Source organism: Amblyomma maculatum, chromosome 6, assembly GCF_055883805.1.
Source record: "Amblyomma maculatum isolate TAMU_Amacu chromosome 6, ASM5588380v1, whole genome shotgun sequence".
Lineage (NCBI taxonomy): Eukaryota > Metazoa > Arthropoda > Arachnida > Ixodida > Ixodidae > Amblyomma > Amblyomma maculatum.
In genome coordinates, this window is record NC_139349.1 from 66,103,056 (window position 1) to 66,122,982 (window position 19,927).

Below are 19,927 nucleotides of genomic sequence, written 5' to 3' on the forward strand. Positions count from 1 at the left end.
GGGTGGTTAAGCCCGGTGTGTTGCCTACGCCGAGCGGTCTTAAAGATCCAAACACTCGGCATCGGCTCGACCACCAGGACCCCCTTTCCCCTGACACGGCGATGCCACGCAAGGCTAAGCTTGGGTGCTCGGGATCCGTGGTGTCGCACAGTACACGCAAACATCTGCTTTAACAGATGCCCCCTGCGAGGGATGTAGTAGATATGTAATAAGGAAGGAATAATACTTATTCTGTAATAAGTGAGCAATAACACTCATTGAAATCTACCACAGCACAGTCATACAGCTACAAAACCGTCCTCAGAAACTTTGAAGTTAAGAATAATCATCCTGCTCCTGGGTTCGAAACCAGGACCGCCGTGTTTCGTGGATAGTTGCTCTAGCAACCGAGCTAACCTAGCCTGCCAGCTGATCAGAGAAGCTATAGCTCCGCCGGCACCGCGAGCCGCACGTGCGAAGAACTTCTTTACTGAATTGAAACGACAAGGTCTGCTATTTACGTAGCAGATTACTCCGCGCTGGAACTCCTGCGCAGGTATCAATACACATTCAATGGCTGTAAACCATAGTAAACTTGCTCTAGTTTGTTCATGGCGCCAAGTATATATAACCTTCGCATTTCACTAATTTAACAAGAAGCAGGTTCTTACATTCATTGATGGCTGCTTTTGCTGCAGCGGGCCTTTATCGCCCGTCCTTGCTCTCGTACACGCATAGGTGAAACAAAAATTAAGAGAACCTTCCTGGCACGCCAGAGGAGGCTTCCAAGGTGCCAGCAATGCTTCCATTGTGCTGAATGCTTGTACAAGACAAGCAGGGGTGTACAAATAGCTCTGGAGCTCTTTAAACTTGCATCGGTCAGCTACCACCGCAGTTAAGAGCCAAAGACGAATTCTTATCGCACTGTCGTTGGCTACAAGTTCTAACCGTGAGCTATAACTCGCAGATTCTCCTCCACTGAAAAGGTTACACAATGGGATTTAATACAGCTCCTGACATCTGAGTTTTTCAATAGCAATCAATATCTTTTTCCCTTTTGTCTTGTTCTCTCCCTGCAACCAGTAGCTGCGTATGCCCAAGGTGGTCCTGTGATTATGACTTTTGTTTTGTCTCAAACTGCTGTAGGGACACTTTCATTGATAAAAATCTACTCGATCTTCGTTATTGCGGTAATGCTAATTTAAAGGCCAGCTCTGCCAGTTTCCTAGTTCTGTTTTAGATGCCTTTCTGAACACAGTACCCTGTCGTGAGCAGTAAAGTTAGGGTCGCAAGTGGATGTGGGACCAGAACCCACTACCTGCGTGCAAAGATAAGGGGGAGGGGGAGGAAGGGGAGGGGAGGGGATTAAGAGGATAGGGGTAGAGTACGTCATAGATGCATGGTTACGCACTTTCGTTTATTCTTTCATTCATTCATATCCGTCCAAAGACGACGGACGTCCGGAGTGGCAAACTCGGTGATAATGATACTGCATGAGGAGGAAGAGATAGAAAGGGACAGAAACATCGCAGTCATTTTATTCGCGGACAGCATGCATATAAAATTTGCGCGATTTCCTTTACCCACCATTGCTGAATGATAGACCTATCGGCGTCGCGTGTTCCTAGTATATAACTTAAAATAACAACAAAAATTGGCTAGCGCTGCCTGGCCCATCGTGGATTAACTGCATCAGCTCGAGAGCGTATTCATCACACCCTGCTCTTAAAATACAAATTTCGTAATCTTCTAACCAAATCATTTTTTCCGCCGTCCACTATGTCTGCACGATACGATGCTGTGAAAACGAAAGCAACCTAGAATGGTGCAGCGTTTGTTTGCTATAATTAAAAAAAAACATTAAACAGCGCACTTAGTAATCCGTAAACGCTGACTCTTGCCACTGCAGCTTTGTGTTCGTGACGCAATCAAGACGATGTCATTTTTCCTACGTCAAGCCCTTTGCTGAAAAGCATAGATATAAGCTTATTATTACATTCGTGCTGTCAAAAGGTAAGTCAGTACACTCCAAACCAAAATTCTAAACGTTCTAGAGAACTATATGGCAAAAGTGCGGCGTAAGGAAACATGCACAAAGAAACTGATTAGGCGCATAAAAATTTTGCTTTGTTCAGCGCTCCTCTTTACCTTCCATCTAGACATCGAATGTCTCTTCCGTGGGTTGTTAACAACATTCAAGCTCGCACAAAAAAAAAAGAACAATGTGTTTTTCCAAGGGTTGTACTTATGCAAGCAAGAGTTAAGGTGACGTTTTCTCTTGCGAACATTTACGAGGGTGATATCAAGAAGCCAGAGTTATTGATGTATGATAACAAGGCTATCGTTCACCCAATGACGGGCAGACCTCGAATGCCAGAACCAGAAGTATTAGGCCTTGTTGAGCGCGAGTTCACGGGCTTCGGTGTGGTCTCTTCGTAGACCGGTTCCTCCGTTGCGTCTAAGCTGATCTCTGACGGGTCCAGGTTCTTCCAGTTGTCAGGTTCTGCATCCACAATAGGCTCCTCTTCAGGCTCTTCCTCAGGCTCCTCCGTGGTCACTGGCACAGCGGCACCGTCTTGTCCCGGTCCTGGACTGACAGGACGAATCTGGTTGGTTTGCGTCTTCTTGCGAGCCAGATAGTCCTTCCAAAAGTTTGGAGGCGAGAAGGTCTGCCACTGCTTCTCTCCAGATGGATCCAGCCTGTACTCTTTGCACTTCTCGGTCACGAGAGGAATATAAAACCTGCGATAAACAAGACGCAATAAGTGATGAAGTGCCGCAACACTGGGGGAGCAGAAGAAAGCGTTCGTATTGATTGCGATCTTATATTTCACAAGTCCCTCCACGCAACTGCAAGCTGTCAATAAAGAGTGATGAGGCAGAAGTTACAAATTCGTGCGCACATAGAGGTTCTGTCGTGGAAATGTCGAATAACCTCGGTTTGAATAGCAAATGCTGGTTGTGAGAGCTAGGCAGCTGACATAACGATATATTGATTTTTAGTTTCAGTAACAAAGAATAAAACAAATACGTGCATGTATGAGTAAACACTATACAAATAAAAAGGGATTGAGCAAGCTATGCCCATTTGTTACAATTCACTCTGACTTGTATTAGTATTGCACCACCACAGGCTTAGAGCTAGAACACTTACGCATTGTCCCGGACACACGTCTTTGGATACGTGTAGTCAAAGCATTTCGTTCGCAGAATGTTGAAGAACAGCTTGCCGACAGTGAACGACGGCACGCTGCTGTCGTTGAGGAGGCAGCCATAGAACTTCCTGTCGTCCTTGCAGTGGGTCCTGCAACGATGTGTATATGTAGTGGTTTACTTCACTTAATGAGGAGCCGAGGCAAAAAAGAGCAGGTATTTTATATAGAAAATGTTTATAATATTCATGTGATTGAAGTTTTGACGTCGTCACGTAGTGTTGCTTATGTTACTTTTCTAGAATCCGTTTAAATACTAAGGTAACAGTACGTATCTAAATCATTGTTTTACACTTTGTGCTTCAAGTCGAAACTTCGACGTTAAATGCATCTGCTTATAATTCATTAACAGAGCCTATTAGATGTGGTTAATGCACCATTATTATTGAAAAGTCGGGGTAACCAGCGGAAAAACTAATAGTACACGTAAGACGTTACTTAAAACTATACTGTATGGCTGTATACGCTGAAGAACCAGTCAAAGACGCCGCCGAGATCACTGTGATCCCTTCATGACTTACATAGTGTACAGGTTTGTGTTCCGAAGTCCGTATTTGACCTCGAGCGCGGGAATGCTGTCGTCAGCATGGTCGTGCTCCCTGCAGCAGGCGTCCGTGGCCCTAGACGGGCCCAAGTCGTCATAGTTCTTGGCCACGTCGCCGGCACCACACCATTTTGTACCTGCGGTCCAATGATATGTCATTCATATGCCATTCAATGCGCATCGACATTACAGTCGCGAAGACGAAACAACACATTGGCCCAAGTGATCGGGCACTCCGTCTGCAGTAAAAGGAGGAATGCGCAGTTCATTATTAATGCGTAAGCATCAAGTGGGTACTTTTGAGGAGTTTGTCACCAGAATTTTGCCGATAGGATTGCGTAAAAGTAAAGAAAAATAGAAAAACGCGAATAATTGTAGTCGACAAAGGGTAGGAGAATGGAGTCATTAGGCAGTTATTTAGAGCCTATTAAGTCAATTAAATGTAAAAATAGCCAAGCGGGGTATTGTCGACGTCTAAATGATCACGCGGTACCTCTCTTCTGGCCACGTGACCTAGGAGTACATGCCTTATGAGGCATAACGAGAAAGGAAGAATGCGCGACCGAAAGGTGGCGGCCACTGAAAGAACCTGGAGAGTGACTACCGTGGAAGAAAGAAGTGATGACTAGAATTGACGAATGCTGAGCTTGAGGGTGGCGCTACGGAAAACCGAAGGGACCAAAAGAGAAAGTAGTAGACATTAGCAAGTGCGGGAAAATGCCCCCCAAAAGAGGGCGAGAGTGAAAGGCGGAGGGCGGGACGCGGCTGGAGAGTGGGGGCGGTGGTAGAACTGTGAAAATTTGCAAACGTTTCGTCTTTGACAAGAAAGTCGACTTTAGTACCGGGGTTCAAAGCGCAGCGTTTAGGCGCTTTTTAATGGGTTGTGCTTCGCCGGCGTTGTTGTTGCCGTTGAACTTGTCAACGCAACCGACCGCCTGCTATCCTTGGCAGGTAGTTGCAGAGCAAAGCGCGAGGGTGGTGCTTGAAGAAGCTGAAGTGTGACTTTCAGGAAAGTAATTTTGTGGCGATGAGGAATGTACAACATAATGCCGAGATTGCAGATGTGGGTGGAGAGTAAGGAGGGAGTGGTGGAGGATGGAAAGGCCACAGATAGAAAAGCGGAGATGACGGGCACGGCGAGCGTGGGGAAGAGGGCTCGCACTCAGTTTGCGCCGTGTAAAGCGTAATATGCCACTGTGAAATATGATCACAAGAGAAACGCGCCCATGTCGCCCATACGCCGCTCGAGACGAGGTGATCTGGTGCGATGGCCTCTCGTAATTCACGCATACCCTTCGTCTTTCAGGCGCAGGTATTGGCCCAACATCTGGTAAGCAGCTGTTGCTAATTCTCAGCTAACAAGGCCGCCTTTGTAAGAATCAATAACTGGGAAATAGTGTCTGCCAAGTGTCTAATTACGCATACATATACATATGCCTCTGAATATTTTTTTGTTATTTCGGAATTCCACGAAATCTAAATACGTAAGAGCGACGCTCAAATTTCGATTATCGACCATCGTTATTATCTGCCTTTTATTTTATTTTTTTAGGGGAAAGGGACGAGCATTGAAATTGCTTCTACACTTGTTTATTTTATTTTTTTTTTTTTTTTCAAATTCCCCAACTCGACTCCTATTCGCAAGAAGTATTCGGAAGCATGGTCTGCGTTTTAGACAAGCCAAGTTGGGGAAGACTCGGAGTAAAACAACATTTTTTAAGTGGTAAGAAATAAACTTTTTTTTTTCATTTGAACTATTGGCATATGTGATTAATTTCTTAACTGACTCTCAAAGGACTACTCCTTCGAGGATAGGTTTTTGCATTCCAGATTCTCAATAATAATTTTCAGTACTTGGGCCTACTGTACCTGGAAAAATGAACAAGCTCTTGAATATGTCTCCAATGTAATCGAACGCCGATTTCTGCTTGCTGGCGAAGTTTTCTCGAGTGCCGCACAAGTCTAAAAACTGGTCCATTTCTTCAGGTGTCACTTTCGTCACCAGCGTTTCGGGCAACACCACGAGGACGCCTTCGATTAGCACCCTAACGGAAGAGAAAAATAATGACATTTTAAGTGACGCCCACAGAAATACTCCGGAATATTTGGGTAATTATAGCACATTCTTTCTATCTATTGAGAGGCTAGCTTCCGATCTCTTCAGGCAACTTATGATTTTTACACACATAGAATTCTTGCACTTGAAAAGAAACATGTTCTTGAGAAGCGATCACTTACTGAAGAATTGGAGTACCTAGTTCAAATAGCATGTACCACTGTTCTTTCACTCAAACGAAACAGAGAAACTTCACGTTTTATGCGGCACATCATTGGCATTCATTTTGAACTTTTGTATCATCAATTTCATCCTTAGCCGTTTAGCCACTCATGCCCTTCGAACAACTTATTGCCAGCGCTAAAGTTGGTTTATGGGGTTTAACGTCCAAAAGCGACTCAGTATATGAGAGACGCCCAGTGCTAGAGTGTGGGCCCACTATAAAAACATAGTATTTTTTAAATCGATTTGCTGTTAAACACTGTACAGGAGTGGCGTTACTTATCACTTACTTGTCACCGAGCAGGTTGCAGTCGATCACATGTCCAGTTGAATTTTGAAAGATTTCAGCAAGTTTGTGTCCTCCCAAGGGTACATCCGTGATGATGCGATGTTGAACGCCCGGAATCGCACTGTGTAATAAAGTACAGCAGTAACATCAATTAAAAAAGTCATCCCCGCGATCCTCATGGCATGAACGAAACAGCACTTGTATACAGCCTTTTAGTTTAATTTAAAAAAAAAAAAGCAGAAATTAAAAGAAAAAGAAAACAGTCACGCGTTGTTTTTTTTTTTTTTCTTTTTGCTTCCTTCACTCTTGTTTTGGTTGGGCACTGGTTGCGTATTTATACATGTTGTTGCTGAAATACGTTTTGGCTTTTAGAGTTGTCACCCTTTTCGCTCGTTTAATCTTCTGGGTTTTCTAAAGAAAAATTGTCATAGCACAACACCTGGCCCCGAAATGAGCACTTATGTTTCTGTCATTTCGATACATTGGCGATAATATTATCATGTCGCATGCTACGTAAAACTAACGCCCGCTCGTATATGCAGCATGGAAATAATTAACCTATTACCATTGAAGTAACTAACGCACGGAGCGAGGCTTCCGCCATGAGGAATGGTAACGATAAAAGGGGAGTGATTAAGGGCAAGTTCTTGCCTTGTTATGAGCCTCAACGAAGTCACCAAGCGTTGTAGTGTGATTTTTCATACGTAGTGACTAAGTGACGGCAGTGTTAACTGGCACTGAAAAACGCTTCATGTTTACATCTCCGCTCAAAGTGAACAAGACTCCAATAAAGTGGAGTTTTTATTTTTTTATTTTTTACAACACGCTGGATTCCGACAATTCATTCTTAGAATAATTATTCAGTCGAGGACATTCTTCCTTTGAGACCACTTCCTTGGGGGCCTTTTTCCCAAGAAACGTTTCTTCCAGGTCCGTACCTTGAGGGAATTTGTTTTTTTTTAGAAACGTTTTTCTACATCCAAATCAGGACAACTTCGTCACCACCTGATCACGCGCGATTTTGTACCTAGTATATCTTCGAAATTTATTGTTATTGTCAATTTCCAAAATTATGGCTAAATGTTTAAGAGCTTTAGAAAAAAAAACTCACTCAGAAATCGCGACTGGTGCTTTCACTTGTTATAATCAATTTAATTGGGGTAAACCTCAGCCATTTTTCGACTGACATATGGTCAAGGATTAATCACTTTTGATTCCAAGAACTTCAACTTGCCAGTTTTAGGCATACTATACAAACTGACGACTACACCGTAAATTATAGAAGAGCTTCTCGTTAATTTACGGCTTACCAAAACAGTTTTTTTCAAATGCTTAGGGAACATAAGATAACTTTCCAACTTCCTCCTTCGCGTTCGTGCTCGATGAAGTAGGCCATCTCCAAGACCACGAAATATATTTTCGAATCAACTTTTTCGCTGACTAGCTTACGCTAACAAGTCATGTAAATAGAGCTAGTTGTTACAGTCCGAAAAAAAAAAAGTCAACTACTAGCTCCGCGCTGCACATTTTGTTGATGATGTGTGCTTCGAAGTAGGATCAGTACCATTAAGTAAAATGTCATTAGTGCGTTCTGAATGACGGTTGACGCTGATGTGGTAAATTCTTAGGGCTGATGTTGGTTTACAGCGCACACATATAAACACAGGAAGGAACGAAGTGACAGGACCTAGCACTCATGTACTATCACTACGTTCTTTCCTGCGTTGTCTGTCTGCGCTGTAAACCAATTTCAGTAATGCACCAACTAGCCTGCAAAAACCTTTTTGTGGCTGCTTTCTGAGCGCTATTCGACACTTATCACAACTTGTGTAATCTAGGTCACACGAGTGAACCTAGTCCACTTTTAGCTATCAAGGTTAGAGATCGTGTCACCCCAGCGTATTCGGTTGCACAAGCCGACGCCGCCCTAATTCCCGGGAAAACTGTGTCATCTCAGACTTCACACCCTCTAAAGCAGTGATATCTGTAGTTCTGCCTTGAAAGGTCTTGCTTCCTATCTACACATTCTGTCGCATTAAATATCTTGGACTCAGAGTTTTTGCAATCTGCAATCTCGTTCTCTTGTTGCCGCTATAAGTGACCTGTTTACGAATGACACAGAGGCTAGTCAGTCTTTGATACAAAGCGCCAAACTTCCTAATGGACAGAGAAGGCTACTGGTTTCAGAATTGGGACGCCTAATATTGACTAGAGGCCTTTTACGACGTTCGGAACATCATTTCTATGGCCGGGACGTTACAAGAACGCTGAGAATAAATCGGCACATTGTTGTGAGCAATGAAAATCGATTATATCAGAATAAACGTTTGGGCCAGTTGACGTAGATTCCTAACAGTGAAACACTGCGCAATCTGGACAAGACACTAAGCACAGACAACAAACGCAGTGAGTCAGCGGATGTGTTAATTTTTCTGTGTTTACCTTGTGTGTCTTCCAGTTTGCGCTCTTCTCCACGATTAAAATTCGGTTGTTTGACCTCTTTGCGCGATGTTGATATTTGATCGGTGGAAAGAGCCAGAACAGACAAGTCGTACGAACGTGCCTGCGTGGCTTAGGCATAACATGTATAACTCGGATTCAAAGATCCTGGAGAGTCCGATTCCCCTTAGCCACTGATCTGAATTGAGAAGTCCGAGTTTGCAGCACCTGCCTAATCGTTCATGCCACGTGTTCCCGTGAACTCGCGCAATCCTACAACCAGTCACTTCCCGGCCATGTCAGCTGAACCCTTGCAGCAGCCGCCAGAGTCACTGCCTTTATTTTTCGCTAACAAGCTGACACTTTCTGGATAACGGGGCCTTGAATTCTATCGGATTACTAAAAGAAGTCCGTCATGAGTGTTGTGAACTGCGATGCAGATAGCCTCCGAAATTTGCACTGCGAATTCAGATTTTGATGCAATTTCAATAGGCTTCCAGTGCAGATGGCATCTCGTCCTTAAGAAGATGGTAATCTATCAGTGCGAGACACCTTCAATCCGTTCTCAATGTCCGTTTAAGAGCTGGCACTGTCGCACTGCAGCAGGAGGTGGCGCCTTGAATTTTGTTTCTCCAAAGAGGCCACGCTAAATCCGGGATGTCAGAATACAGTGCAGTTGTAGTCATGCTGCCCTCATGCATTACAGATCTTAGCTATAGATGTTAGTTAAGAGTCGATGATAAAAGAGCGCTTAACAAGGGTTGAGGGGGAACCTCAAATCGCAAGCGAGCCAGAGTTTCGACAAAGTATACTTGTATTCGTCTCGGCCCAGACGAAGACAAGCCCCCTTGACGAAATGTTGGTTTGGCTTGTGAACTGAGACTTCCCCTCAAACTTTGTTCAGTGCTCTTTAATACAGTGCAGCAATTTTCGTTCCCTCATTCTACCGAAGAGCCGAGAAGTGACGCGGAGTGACATCTCCCAATGGAGCGCTATCATACATGTTTCACTTGTATATCAGCCCTTGTTCACTCATCGCTGCTTCGCTGACCGCAGTAAGGTCAACCACTTGCACAATAAGCGCGCAAGTGCACTTGTGCGACTCAAAGGAAAATAGAGTTGCATGTTTTCTCTATCTTCAGCTGTCCCTTTATTAGTTCACATAATCTAAGCTGTTTTAAAGTACAGCAATTCAAGTCACAGAGCTATAGCTCTCAACAATATGAGAAATGTATTTATGAATCCAATTTGCGCTTACGCCCGAGAATGTCATGTACATTTGAGGGAAAATGTGCATACTTTACTTCAGTAACAAGAGCCATTTTAGAGCTGCATTCTTATTTGCTTTGTTATTCCATTTGTTTCAACATCTGATTCGAGACAAAGCGTGAACGTGACCCTACTTGAAGAGAAAGGCAGACCTAAAGGGCTGCTTACTTTTCGGTCAGCTGCCTTGTGATGTCCGAGGACGACGTGTTAGTGATTTTGCCAAAGGTCTGGTCCCAGGCACGTGTCCCCAAGTTCACGGGGTTTACGAGCGAGCCTGTATTAGTCAGCGTGCCCAGAGGATTGGTGAGGATCCCCAAGCGCTGAGCGTGGCCACCCGGCAGCACCAACAGCGCCAAGGCGCCAAGTAGGATGTGCGGCGTCATCTCTCGAGGCCCACTCTGCGTAAAAGAGAATTAAAGTGTTGAATAACAAGTGGCGGACAAAAACCACTTCTCTATTCTTCGCAATAGCAGGTAGCGCTCCTCAGGTCTCTAGTAAACGGCCATGAAGAGTCCAAAATACGCAATCCTCTTTCACATCATACAAAAAATGCTCAATAACTTTGTACATGGCAATGCAGTGCTTGCATTGTGTATATTAAATACAGCCTTCTTGCTCTGCGCAAAATTTCAATTAAGATTCCTTGTGATTTAACATGTATATATATCATTTGTATCCAGGTATATATATATATATATATCAATGAGCCAATTTACTGAATAAACGAGAACATTACGGCAAAAACAACTGTTCGTTTCCAAAGTTTATTTCGCTAACAGTGTATTCTCTTCGTGAAGTAAGATTTACAATTATTGTAAAGCTGCCCTGGCGAAGAGAAAACCATTCCTGAAACTGTTGGCGAAGCATTTAAGTTTGAGCCCGTCTATATCCATCTTCATCTCGAGAGTACCGCAAGAATAATGAAGGGCCCCGTAATGGTGGTCGAGCAGTTAGGGCGCTCGACTGCTATTCTCAAGAAAGTGGGATCAAATGCCGGCCACGAGAGCCGCTTTTCGATGGAGGCGAAACGCAAGGCGCTCGTGTGCTGTACAATATCAGTGAACATTAAAGTACCCCGGATAGTCCAGATTTCCAAAGCACACCACTACGGCGTCTCTCAAAGCCTGAGCCGCTTTGGGACGGTAAACCCCGTAAGCTATACTTCGTTTAGTTTGTGGAGTTTAGCAGATTGTTTATCAGCTCGTTTAAGGTTAAAACGTTTAGCAGCTCGCTTCATTTATAATCGATACAGCTGCCGAGACTAACCATACATTTATGATTCTTCTTGCTGGCCTTAATTCACTAGACGAAAGGAGAAACAAAGCCCGCCTAACCTACCCCTTCCGATTTTCCAGACTTGGCATTAATCCTCATCACCATCCAAAAAAACAAAAAAAAAGGATTGCTCCAGATCCTCTCGCCATAAGCACTGTGATGCCTTATCACCTGAATATACGCGAACTAATATGTATGAATTTTTGCCTTCTTTTTCGGAGACTAGAAACGCCCTACCAATTATCTCACCGTTTTTATCGCCTCCCGAATGAAGTATGATACGTTGTACTGTGCCTTCGGTTTTCGTTGTGTTATCAGTTTAAAGCTGTTTTACATTCCTTATAGTTTTAGTATGTTTCAAAGTGTAAAATATTGATTGCACCTGACCTCTCCTGCATGGGATGCCTGCAGTATTTCTCAACAAAAGATAATAAACAAACTAAAAAGTAATAAAAGGAAACTAACTGACAAGGCAACCATTCATGAACTTCTTCCTAACAGTACCGTTTGAGTTCTTTTGGCCTTTGTAGAAACAGTAGGGAGAAAACCGCGCACTGATACAAACAGAGAAAACATGCTTTTATAAAGCAGCGCGACCAACAGTGCAGCTTCTCAACCAACGAAGCCAGCCCTAGTGTAGCACGTACTATAAAGACTCATTAATTCGCACTGCTATGGAGGCTTGTAGCTGAATGTCTAACATTACATAACAACTGTAACAGCACAGATACGTCTTACGGGCTCGAGAACGGAATTCTATCGACGCAGGCAGTTGAAATGGGATTACTCAATATTCGAGGCCAAAGCCAAGACTGCAGTGCGTAGAAAATGGATCCTAATCGAATAAAGTAATACGTTTATCTATTCCGTTTTCTTCCCTCTCACCTGCTGCGTCAATCTTTATCTAGAGACCGGCCTCAGACTCAATGTAAACGGTGTTCGAAAGAAACAATAGACGACATGGTTAGCTTTTCCGAAAGTCATTACCTGGCCTTTACTGCAACTGTGAGACTAAATATGTTTTCTTATTTCAGAGCGCAGCTCTTTGGCGTCCGTTCCTGGGTTTCGCGTCGGCGTCGGCCTCGTAACCAGCTCCGCCCCCCTTTCATCCCCCCAGCGCTAGCAGCGACCGACTGATACCGCTGGATGCCGCTGACGCCGCTAGAGAGTCAAGATAACGTGACTGCATAGAACACCGTCGCCGCCATGCAGAAAGAGGAGGGGAGGGTCCCCCCCCCCCCCCCCCTGTTCCTGTGTGGCGGATAGGGTGCTCTTCAGTTGCCAACGCGCCGGTTATTTCACGTAGGCCCCGGCACGTCGACGAATACGTGACCACCTTCCCACGGCTAGACCTGGTTCTTGGCGCTGCGGAAGCGAGGGTATCATATTGTTTGCGTCGGCATCGGCGGCGTTGTCCCTGAAACCAACTCCGCAGCTGGGGTTGACTCACTATCGGCGTCAGCAGCATCAGTCAGTCGCTGCTATCTCTTCCCTCCTCCCTTCATCGCGTTGTCCGCTTGCTGCGCGCGCTTCTGCCCCCATCGTTTGCCGCTGGGTGTACACGCCGCCCCCTCCCCCCTCTTCCTGCGAGTCTCCGGTTGTCAAAGCGCCGGCTCGAACTTAATTCCTTTCTTCGCTCCTCCTCCAATGCAACCCCTGTGCGGTGGCAATCAGAGAGCCAGATCGGTGGCGGCGGATCTGTATATGTGCACCGCCCGAGCCGAAATTGCCGCTGCCGTTCGCCACTGCGAAATTATCTGCCAGTTCTTTCTGAGCCATGAGCGAGACGACAAAATTCTGTGATAGCGCATACATGTGTTGCTCGATTTCTTTGCCTCAATCTATAGAAAAGGTGAAACAGCTTATTTGCTGCGCTCAAATTTCGCATTAGGAAGTAATGTAATCGTCGGTAATTTTTTCATCATTTAATGTTTGTTTGACAACGAAAGCTGTTTACTGATTTGCAGTAGGCTTGAATCACCAAACTTTGGTTACGTGGCCGGCCACGTGCTATCACGTGATCCTACGTGCTCTCATGTAGGCCAGGTCTTTAGATCCTAAGATCCTAGACATTTCTATTGGTAATAAGAAATTAAGCAAATACTATGCGCAGAATCTTCTGCGCCATTTATGTTTGATGTTGATCTTTCATTTTTTTCAGGCGACACTTAGCACGAACATACCCTGTTTTTATTAGCGAGTCAGTTTGTGAACGCCCCTTCCCCCACAGACAACATAAAGAGATATAGCCCATAACGTTTTTCTTTTAATTCAAGGAACATTTTCTCCGCTCTGAGTATTACAAGAGTGGCACTAATTCGAGTGATTCTTTTCTAAAAGGTCTATTCTAATTATCTCTAATTGAAATAACGGTGTTCCTGCATTTTGTTTTCACTGTATCGCTGTGATTATGCGATTTTATTCGCGACTTGCAGCGTACCTTCAAAATTTGGCGCGACTAATATGGAACTGCAGCGTCGTGCTCATAGATGGAAACCGCATACACATTTCAGGCTCCCAACATAAATTATCGAGTTGCATAGCAACACGAAATACTGCTAAGCTTTCAGCATCAAAGTTCTGCTTCGCGTGCATGTAAGCACTGAAAACCACGAACAACAACACATAAGAAGATAATGGGAACGAACTGAATGGAGGCTATAAGCGGAAAGTGCAAACTCACACCCCGTACAAATGAACAACCGTTCATGACGATAATTAAGGAAAGGGTGAACAAAAATGGCAAACACAAAGAAATAAAAAGAAAACCATGGTACTTTGCCGCTATTACCTGCCATAAATTAATCCCAGCTACTCACGATAGTCGCTAATTGCTCATTCATGAAGGTCATTTCACTGAGCCATGAAGGTGCAGTGCGAAACGTGGAATCGCGGCTGTCAAACGGTAAAACAAGCAAAAGCAATACAGGAGCGTCCTTGCAAAGGGAGAAATAATGATGTCAAGGTTTAGAGATTACTAGGGGTGGAAGCGGGCTCGAGCGTTTTGGAGCAGCTCAGGGAGCAGTAATAAAGCCATTTTGGAGCAGCTTCGGAGAAATAAAACCTGAACTTTGAAGCACTCGAACTATGTGTTGGAGCATGTGTTTAGGCTCGAATGCTATAGGCTCAAATTTTCGCTTCCTGACATACAAAAATCCCCAATCTGACTACTTTTTATTCAATGCTTAGCTCAATGCTTTGCTGAATGCATACACATCTCTGGCAAGGCATAACAAACAGGCAAAGCATGTACGAATCCTTAAAATAACGCGACTGATCTGAGCAATAATTTGGAACAGACTAAACTTCATAACTGAGCATCCAACGTTAACTAACAACTTTTCCCTTTTTTGACTCGATAGACTTAAAGGTGGTGTCAGGCTTTCCAACACAGCCACTAGTTTGGAGTTAACATTGATGAGCAGCACATTTGTGCTACCTTGTGCATATCCTTTCAATCCTATGCCTGTGCTGATACATTTCTGGGCAATGATCCGTAGTGCCTTCAAGAGAATAGAGGGTAGCCTAAAGGGTAACCTTTTTCTTCTTCAGGTTGTTTACCTCACGGTCTTCTGCCAATGGCTGCTCACATTGTCGCTTGAGCTAAGACGGGGCTTCCTTAATTTCAGCACACTGGTAATATGCCCTTTTGAGAACACTTCTAGTGATTGATACCTAAGTGGCATAACAGTTCAAGTATGCTTTTGCCGTGCACCGTGCACTGGCATGTCTCGGTGGTGTACCTGCTTGCTTTCGCAGTAGAACGATTAGACGAACTCGTGTAGTTCTTTACGGCTGTACAAGCTTTCAACGGCTCTTGGCAGTTTGCGGCGTCTGCTTCGCTCGCTGCTCTGTGTTCCCTTACCCCTATTGATTCAAAAGGCTGTGAGAAAGCGCTATGTCACGAGAGCAGCTTAGAGCAGTTTTTGCAGTTGCTCCCTCTAGTTGCCTGTGGCGCGTTTTAAATTTACATGTGAACAAACGATTACTATGCTTCACAATTTTCTAGTCTATGAAACTTTTATATGTATTAGGCTCAGCACGAGATGAGATATACACCTCTGGTGCCAGTGTGCAGCCTTCGATTTGACTATGGCGGTCCTCTGTACCTATACTCACAACATGCCACCACCCTACTGCGCTTGTCACTGTCATTTAGTCAAATTGCATCGGATCGCATGTTTTGTAGGCCCCCTGTGTGGTAAACCGTGTTGCATAAAATTTGGTGACACAGCATCGAGGCAGCCGGTTTGATGCAATTTTGGGGCAATATTGTGCTTTGGAGCAGGATGGAGCAGGAAAAGCAGTTTGGAGCAGAACGGAGCAAATGGAGCAGCGCTTCCACCTCTGCAGTACACGTCGACTATCTGTGACGTAGAGCTATCGAAAATACGATTTGCCTTACAGGATGTTCAGCGTCATATCAACCGTTTTCAGAATGGTTTGTTTTATAGGTTTTAACGTCTCAAAGCGACTCAGGCTATGAGGGACGCCGTAGCGGAGAGTTCCGGAACTTTCGACCCCATGGGGCTCCTTAGCGTACACTTACATCGCACAGAAGGCGGGCGCCTTGCTTTTAAAAAAGCCTTCATCGAAAAGCGATGGAGTGGGTGATCGGGATGTCATACCCTGACCTTAGGTTCTGTAGCCGAGCGCCCTAATCACTGAGCCAACGTGACGGGTCCCACCTTCAGAACGTGCTGCACGCATATGACTTAGATACTAAAATTTTAACAGTTCTTTCATGCTGGATATGCAGACACGGAGTGCTAAAAGCTACAGAAATGCTAGGTAAAGTTTAGAAGAAGGAGGAGGAGGAGGAGGAAGATGAGGAGGAAAGGCAGGGAGGTTAACCCGTAAAAGAAACACTAGGGGAAAGGGGTGAGTGGATATAAAGTTGTGAGAGAGGGATGGGTGAAGTTAACACAGTCACATCACAGACATGTCACTTCACATCACATCACACTCATATCACGTAACATAACAGCAAACTCATAGTCTTTCAATTTCATAGTCTTACCGGGTTCCCGGTAAAGTTTAGAAAGCATTGCAAAGAACAGTCAACCTCGAAATTTTTTTATGATTATAAAAATAAAATTATAAAAAAATCATTTAAAAAAATGCAAAAAAATTACACTCTTTCTTTACTCCCCAACGGCGAAAACATTCCCACCCGCATCAATTAAAGGAGACTACGCATTGTCAGGCATATTGGATTTGATGTTTTGCATATTTGATTAGTAGTGTGAACCAAGAATCACTTCTTTGGGGATAATATCCCAATAACAGCCATAGCAGAAATTGGAAGTTGATTGATTGGTTTAACCTTTATTCGAGCCAAGATTCAAAGCATCTTTTATTAGCTCACTAGACGGAGCTAGAGAAAAGGAAAGCGGACGTAAGGTTGGTGCAGCTACGAATTTTCACCACGTTCTTAAAATGCCGCTCATGGACATATGTTGACGAAACGTGGAGCAATTGCCACATAGTAACAGTACCGCAAGGGGACTAAAGGAAGCAAAAAGAAAGGTTTAGCTATGCTGACACCACCGCCATACGTCAGCGGCGGGTAGGGCCACATCCTGCATAGTAAGCGGAAATCGCCGTGCTATCTAACGTTGTCACTCTTGGCACGCGCAAGTGGTTTTCCAGGACACTGAGGGGCAACATTGCCGTCCTGCAGACACCTATGTATCTTCTTGTCCCCGCGTAGAGAGCAGCAGTTCCCCTCCTTGCTGTGGACTCGATAAAGAAGCTATCCAAACATCGTTAAGTATATGGAATATCAGAAATGAGAATGCTCCATGTTTTGAGTTCTAAGACCTTACCGCCCCGTGCACCGTTTCAATATGTCATGAAGCAGGTTAACGAGCGCTTGCATCTATCTAAATATTGTGAGCACTGTGTGGCGCTTCATCTTCCACACTGCTGAACGTGCTGCTTCATCTTCATCCTGCTCCCTCTTGTAGATACCCATCGTCATCGCGGAGTGTGTTTGGCTGCAGTGTGCGACCAAGGCTTCAGGTCTGTAATAAAGCCTGATTCCCCAAGTCCGACCTTCGCGTTACCTTACACGTGGTGGAGGTGCGCCTTGATTTCCCCGCTGCTTCGTCACCTGCATCCACCTGGAGCTTCGTTCTGGCCGCCGTTTGACCCCGACCACCATCGTCATGACACAAGAAGGCCACTCCGCTATTCCGGCTGCTACCAACTCGACTCCAGCTCCCCTTGCCACTTGGACTGTCAGTAGCCGTCAGCGCGACCCGCAGATGTTCGCCGGTCTCCGCGGCGACGACGCTGATGACTGGCTCGACAGCTACGACCGGGTCAGTGCTTTCAACCGATGGGACGATTCTCTTAAATTAATTAATGTGTCCTTTTATTTGACGGATGTGGCCAAAACGTGGTTTCTAAATCATGAGTCGACGATTCCGGACTGGGCTACCTTTAAACAAAAGTTACGCCAGATTTTCTGCGCTCCTACTGTTCGCACGGAGTCCGCCAAGAAGAAGCTAGAAGCCCGACTTCAGCGGCCTAATGAGACCTACACCTCTTATATAGAAGATGTACTTTCACTTTGTCGGCGCATCAATGACACAATGCCAGAGGCCGAGCGGGTTCGGCACGTCCTTAAAGGTATTGGGCCACTCGCCTACAACGCCCTGGCCGTGCAGAACCCTACCACAATCGATGCCATCATATCCACTTGTCAACGCCTTGACGAACTACAGTCAATACGCCTGCAGCCTGATCCCACTTCATTTGGTTTCACTGCCGAAGCTGACCTCCGTGTGCTTATTCGCGAATTAATTCGTGAAGAGCTCTCGCGTTACCTTACAATATGCGCCGAAGCGGGCAATTTACTGCTACTTTAACATCGGAATTGCGCGACAAGGAACAGAGCATGCATATCGCCCTTTTTTAGCAGAACACAGCCTAGCTTGTAGCAAAGTGCTCCTGTGACATTATTGATTTGTTTTCATTCTGGCTTTTTTCATTCACTCCACAGCGATCCAAGTGAACAATAATGATTCCGCGCGTATTACCGTGATCTTGCAATGGGTTTCTGAAGCAGCGGCTTAAGCACGTTTTTGGTGATACTCATTTGAAAAGAGCACATACCTCGCACTTATTACAAACCAGCTAACACGAATGTGGGCAGCGTCAAAGCATATACACCTGCATTACTTCACGTTTTCATTCTATTGCCCTGTCTTTAATTCGAAATTTTCGAAAATTATGTACAGGAGGTATACAAGGTCAGTTCAGTTCAGTCGTGTGCGACTCTTCGTGACCCTATGGACCATGTCACGCCACGCTTTCCGGTCTCTCACTATCTTCCTAACATCACATAACTTCATCTGCAGTGCCTCGAGGATGCCATCTAACACCTTGCGTCATAGATCTTACATTCCATGTTGCTATGTGATATATCTCCTTGCAACATCGGACTTTCCGGTCGCTTCCCGACACATCCACAACTGAGCGTCCTTTTGGCTTTAGCTCAGCCGCTTCATTCGTACTGGAGCTACTAGGATCACTGCCTTGTCGTGGCGGAGAGGCTTGCGAAACTCGATGAAGTCGTGAGCTCTGCTATGTAGGGCCACCCAAGATAGACAGGTCACGGCAGAGAGTTCTGACAAAATGTGATTCACTGGAGAAGGTAATGGCAACCCACACCAGTATTTCCTGCCAAGAAAACCCCATGGCCAGTCACAATACCGTGGCCAGTATACAAGGTACAGAAGTGTTAAAGAAGTCCTCACCTTGGCACCTCCTCCTCTATTACCATGCAAATAAACTGACCAGGTTCCCCCGAGTGGACTGCATACCTGATTTGATGTAAAAAACGGAACATGCGACTTACCCGGCTTTCTTGAGTAGCTATGAGACTACCTACTCCTCTTCAAACGAAGACTGATGCCAGAAAGAAAACTGCGACTGTACAGGACGGCTCCTTGCGACAGCACAACACTGGCGATGACCCGTAGTCTCAGGTTCCACCAGCAGCGGCTATACACGCGCCGAGCGATACGCGGAAGATACACCCGAGACAGATCCGTCTCGTCCCACTCAGCCGAATAGAATCACGCGAACGTCAGTTCTTGATATCCATTTTCATGCCTCCTAAGCACTTATTCACCTTTGTTTTTTGCTTGCTTGGGCGCCCACTACTCGATTGCGCCGAGCTCGACGTGTCAGCTCGTGCGCTATAAGATTTACTCACCCGTCGTCACAAGCTACACATCCGTCAGTGAGGGCGGGGATAGCGAGAGAATCGCGAGGGAGGGAGAATCACCCTTTCGCAGGGGAGGGTGATTGCCTCGCTTCAGAGGACGTTGGCAAAAACAAATAAAAGCGAGAGAGTGAATCGGTTGGAGAGAGAAGGACGCAGGCAGCCGGCGAGTGAAAACGCGCCAAGAGTTACGCGAGTGAGCAAAATCGCGCCGCTTACGCTTGTGAACTGAGATCGGGTCCGCACGCTCTCCTTGGCGACGTCGGAGCTCGGAAAAGGACTTGTATTTTTGTTTGCGACACGCCGTGCGGCGCCTCTTTCTCGAGGGTGCGTACTACGAACGTCCTTGTATCTACCGGCGGCGGAGCGAGTTATTGCTCCAAGCTGTACAAGGAGAAGGTAGTCT

The 19,927-nt window shown here is 45.3% G+C and overlaps 1 protein-coding gene across 2 annotated transcripts; it reads right to left on the bottom strand.

The window, feature by feature from the left end:
- Positions 1 to 1,481: 1,481 nt before the first annotated feature.
- Positions 1,482 to 19,643, bottom strand: LOC146185905 (uncharacterized). 2 transcript variants are annotated; one of them, XM_084606839.1, is made up of 7 exons: positions 19,429 to 19,643; positions 10,179 to 10,408; positions 6,304 to 6,423; positions 5,605 to 5,780; positions 3,713 to 3,872; positions 3,134 to 3,283; positions 1,482 to 2,721 (listed from the first exon to the last, which is right to left on the bottom strand). In XM_084606839.1, exons 2-7 carry the CDS (start codon positions 10,391 to 10,393, stop codon positions 2,325 to 2,327), a joined length of 1,218 nt encoding a protein of 405 aa, XP_084462965.1. In that variant the 5' UTR covers positions 10,394 to 10,408; positions 19,429 to 19,643; the 3' UTR covers positions 1,482 to 2,324. The 2 variants fall into 2 exon arrangements, with proteins under 2 accessions (XP_084462965.1, XP_084462964.1); XM_084606838.1 differs by lacking the exon at positions 19,429 to 19,643 and adding an exon at positions 19,153 to 19,412.
- Positions 19,644 to 19,927: the final 284 nt, after the last annotated feature.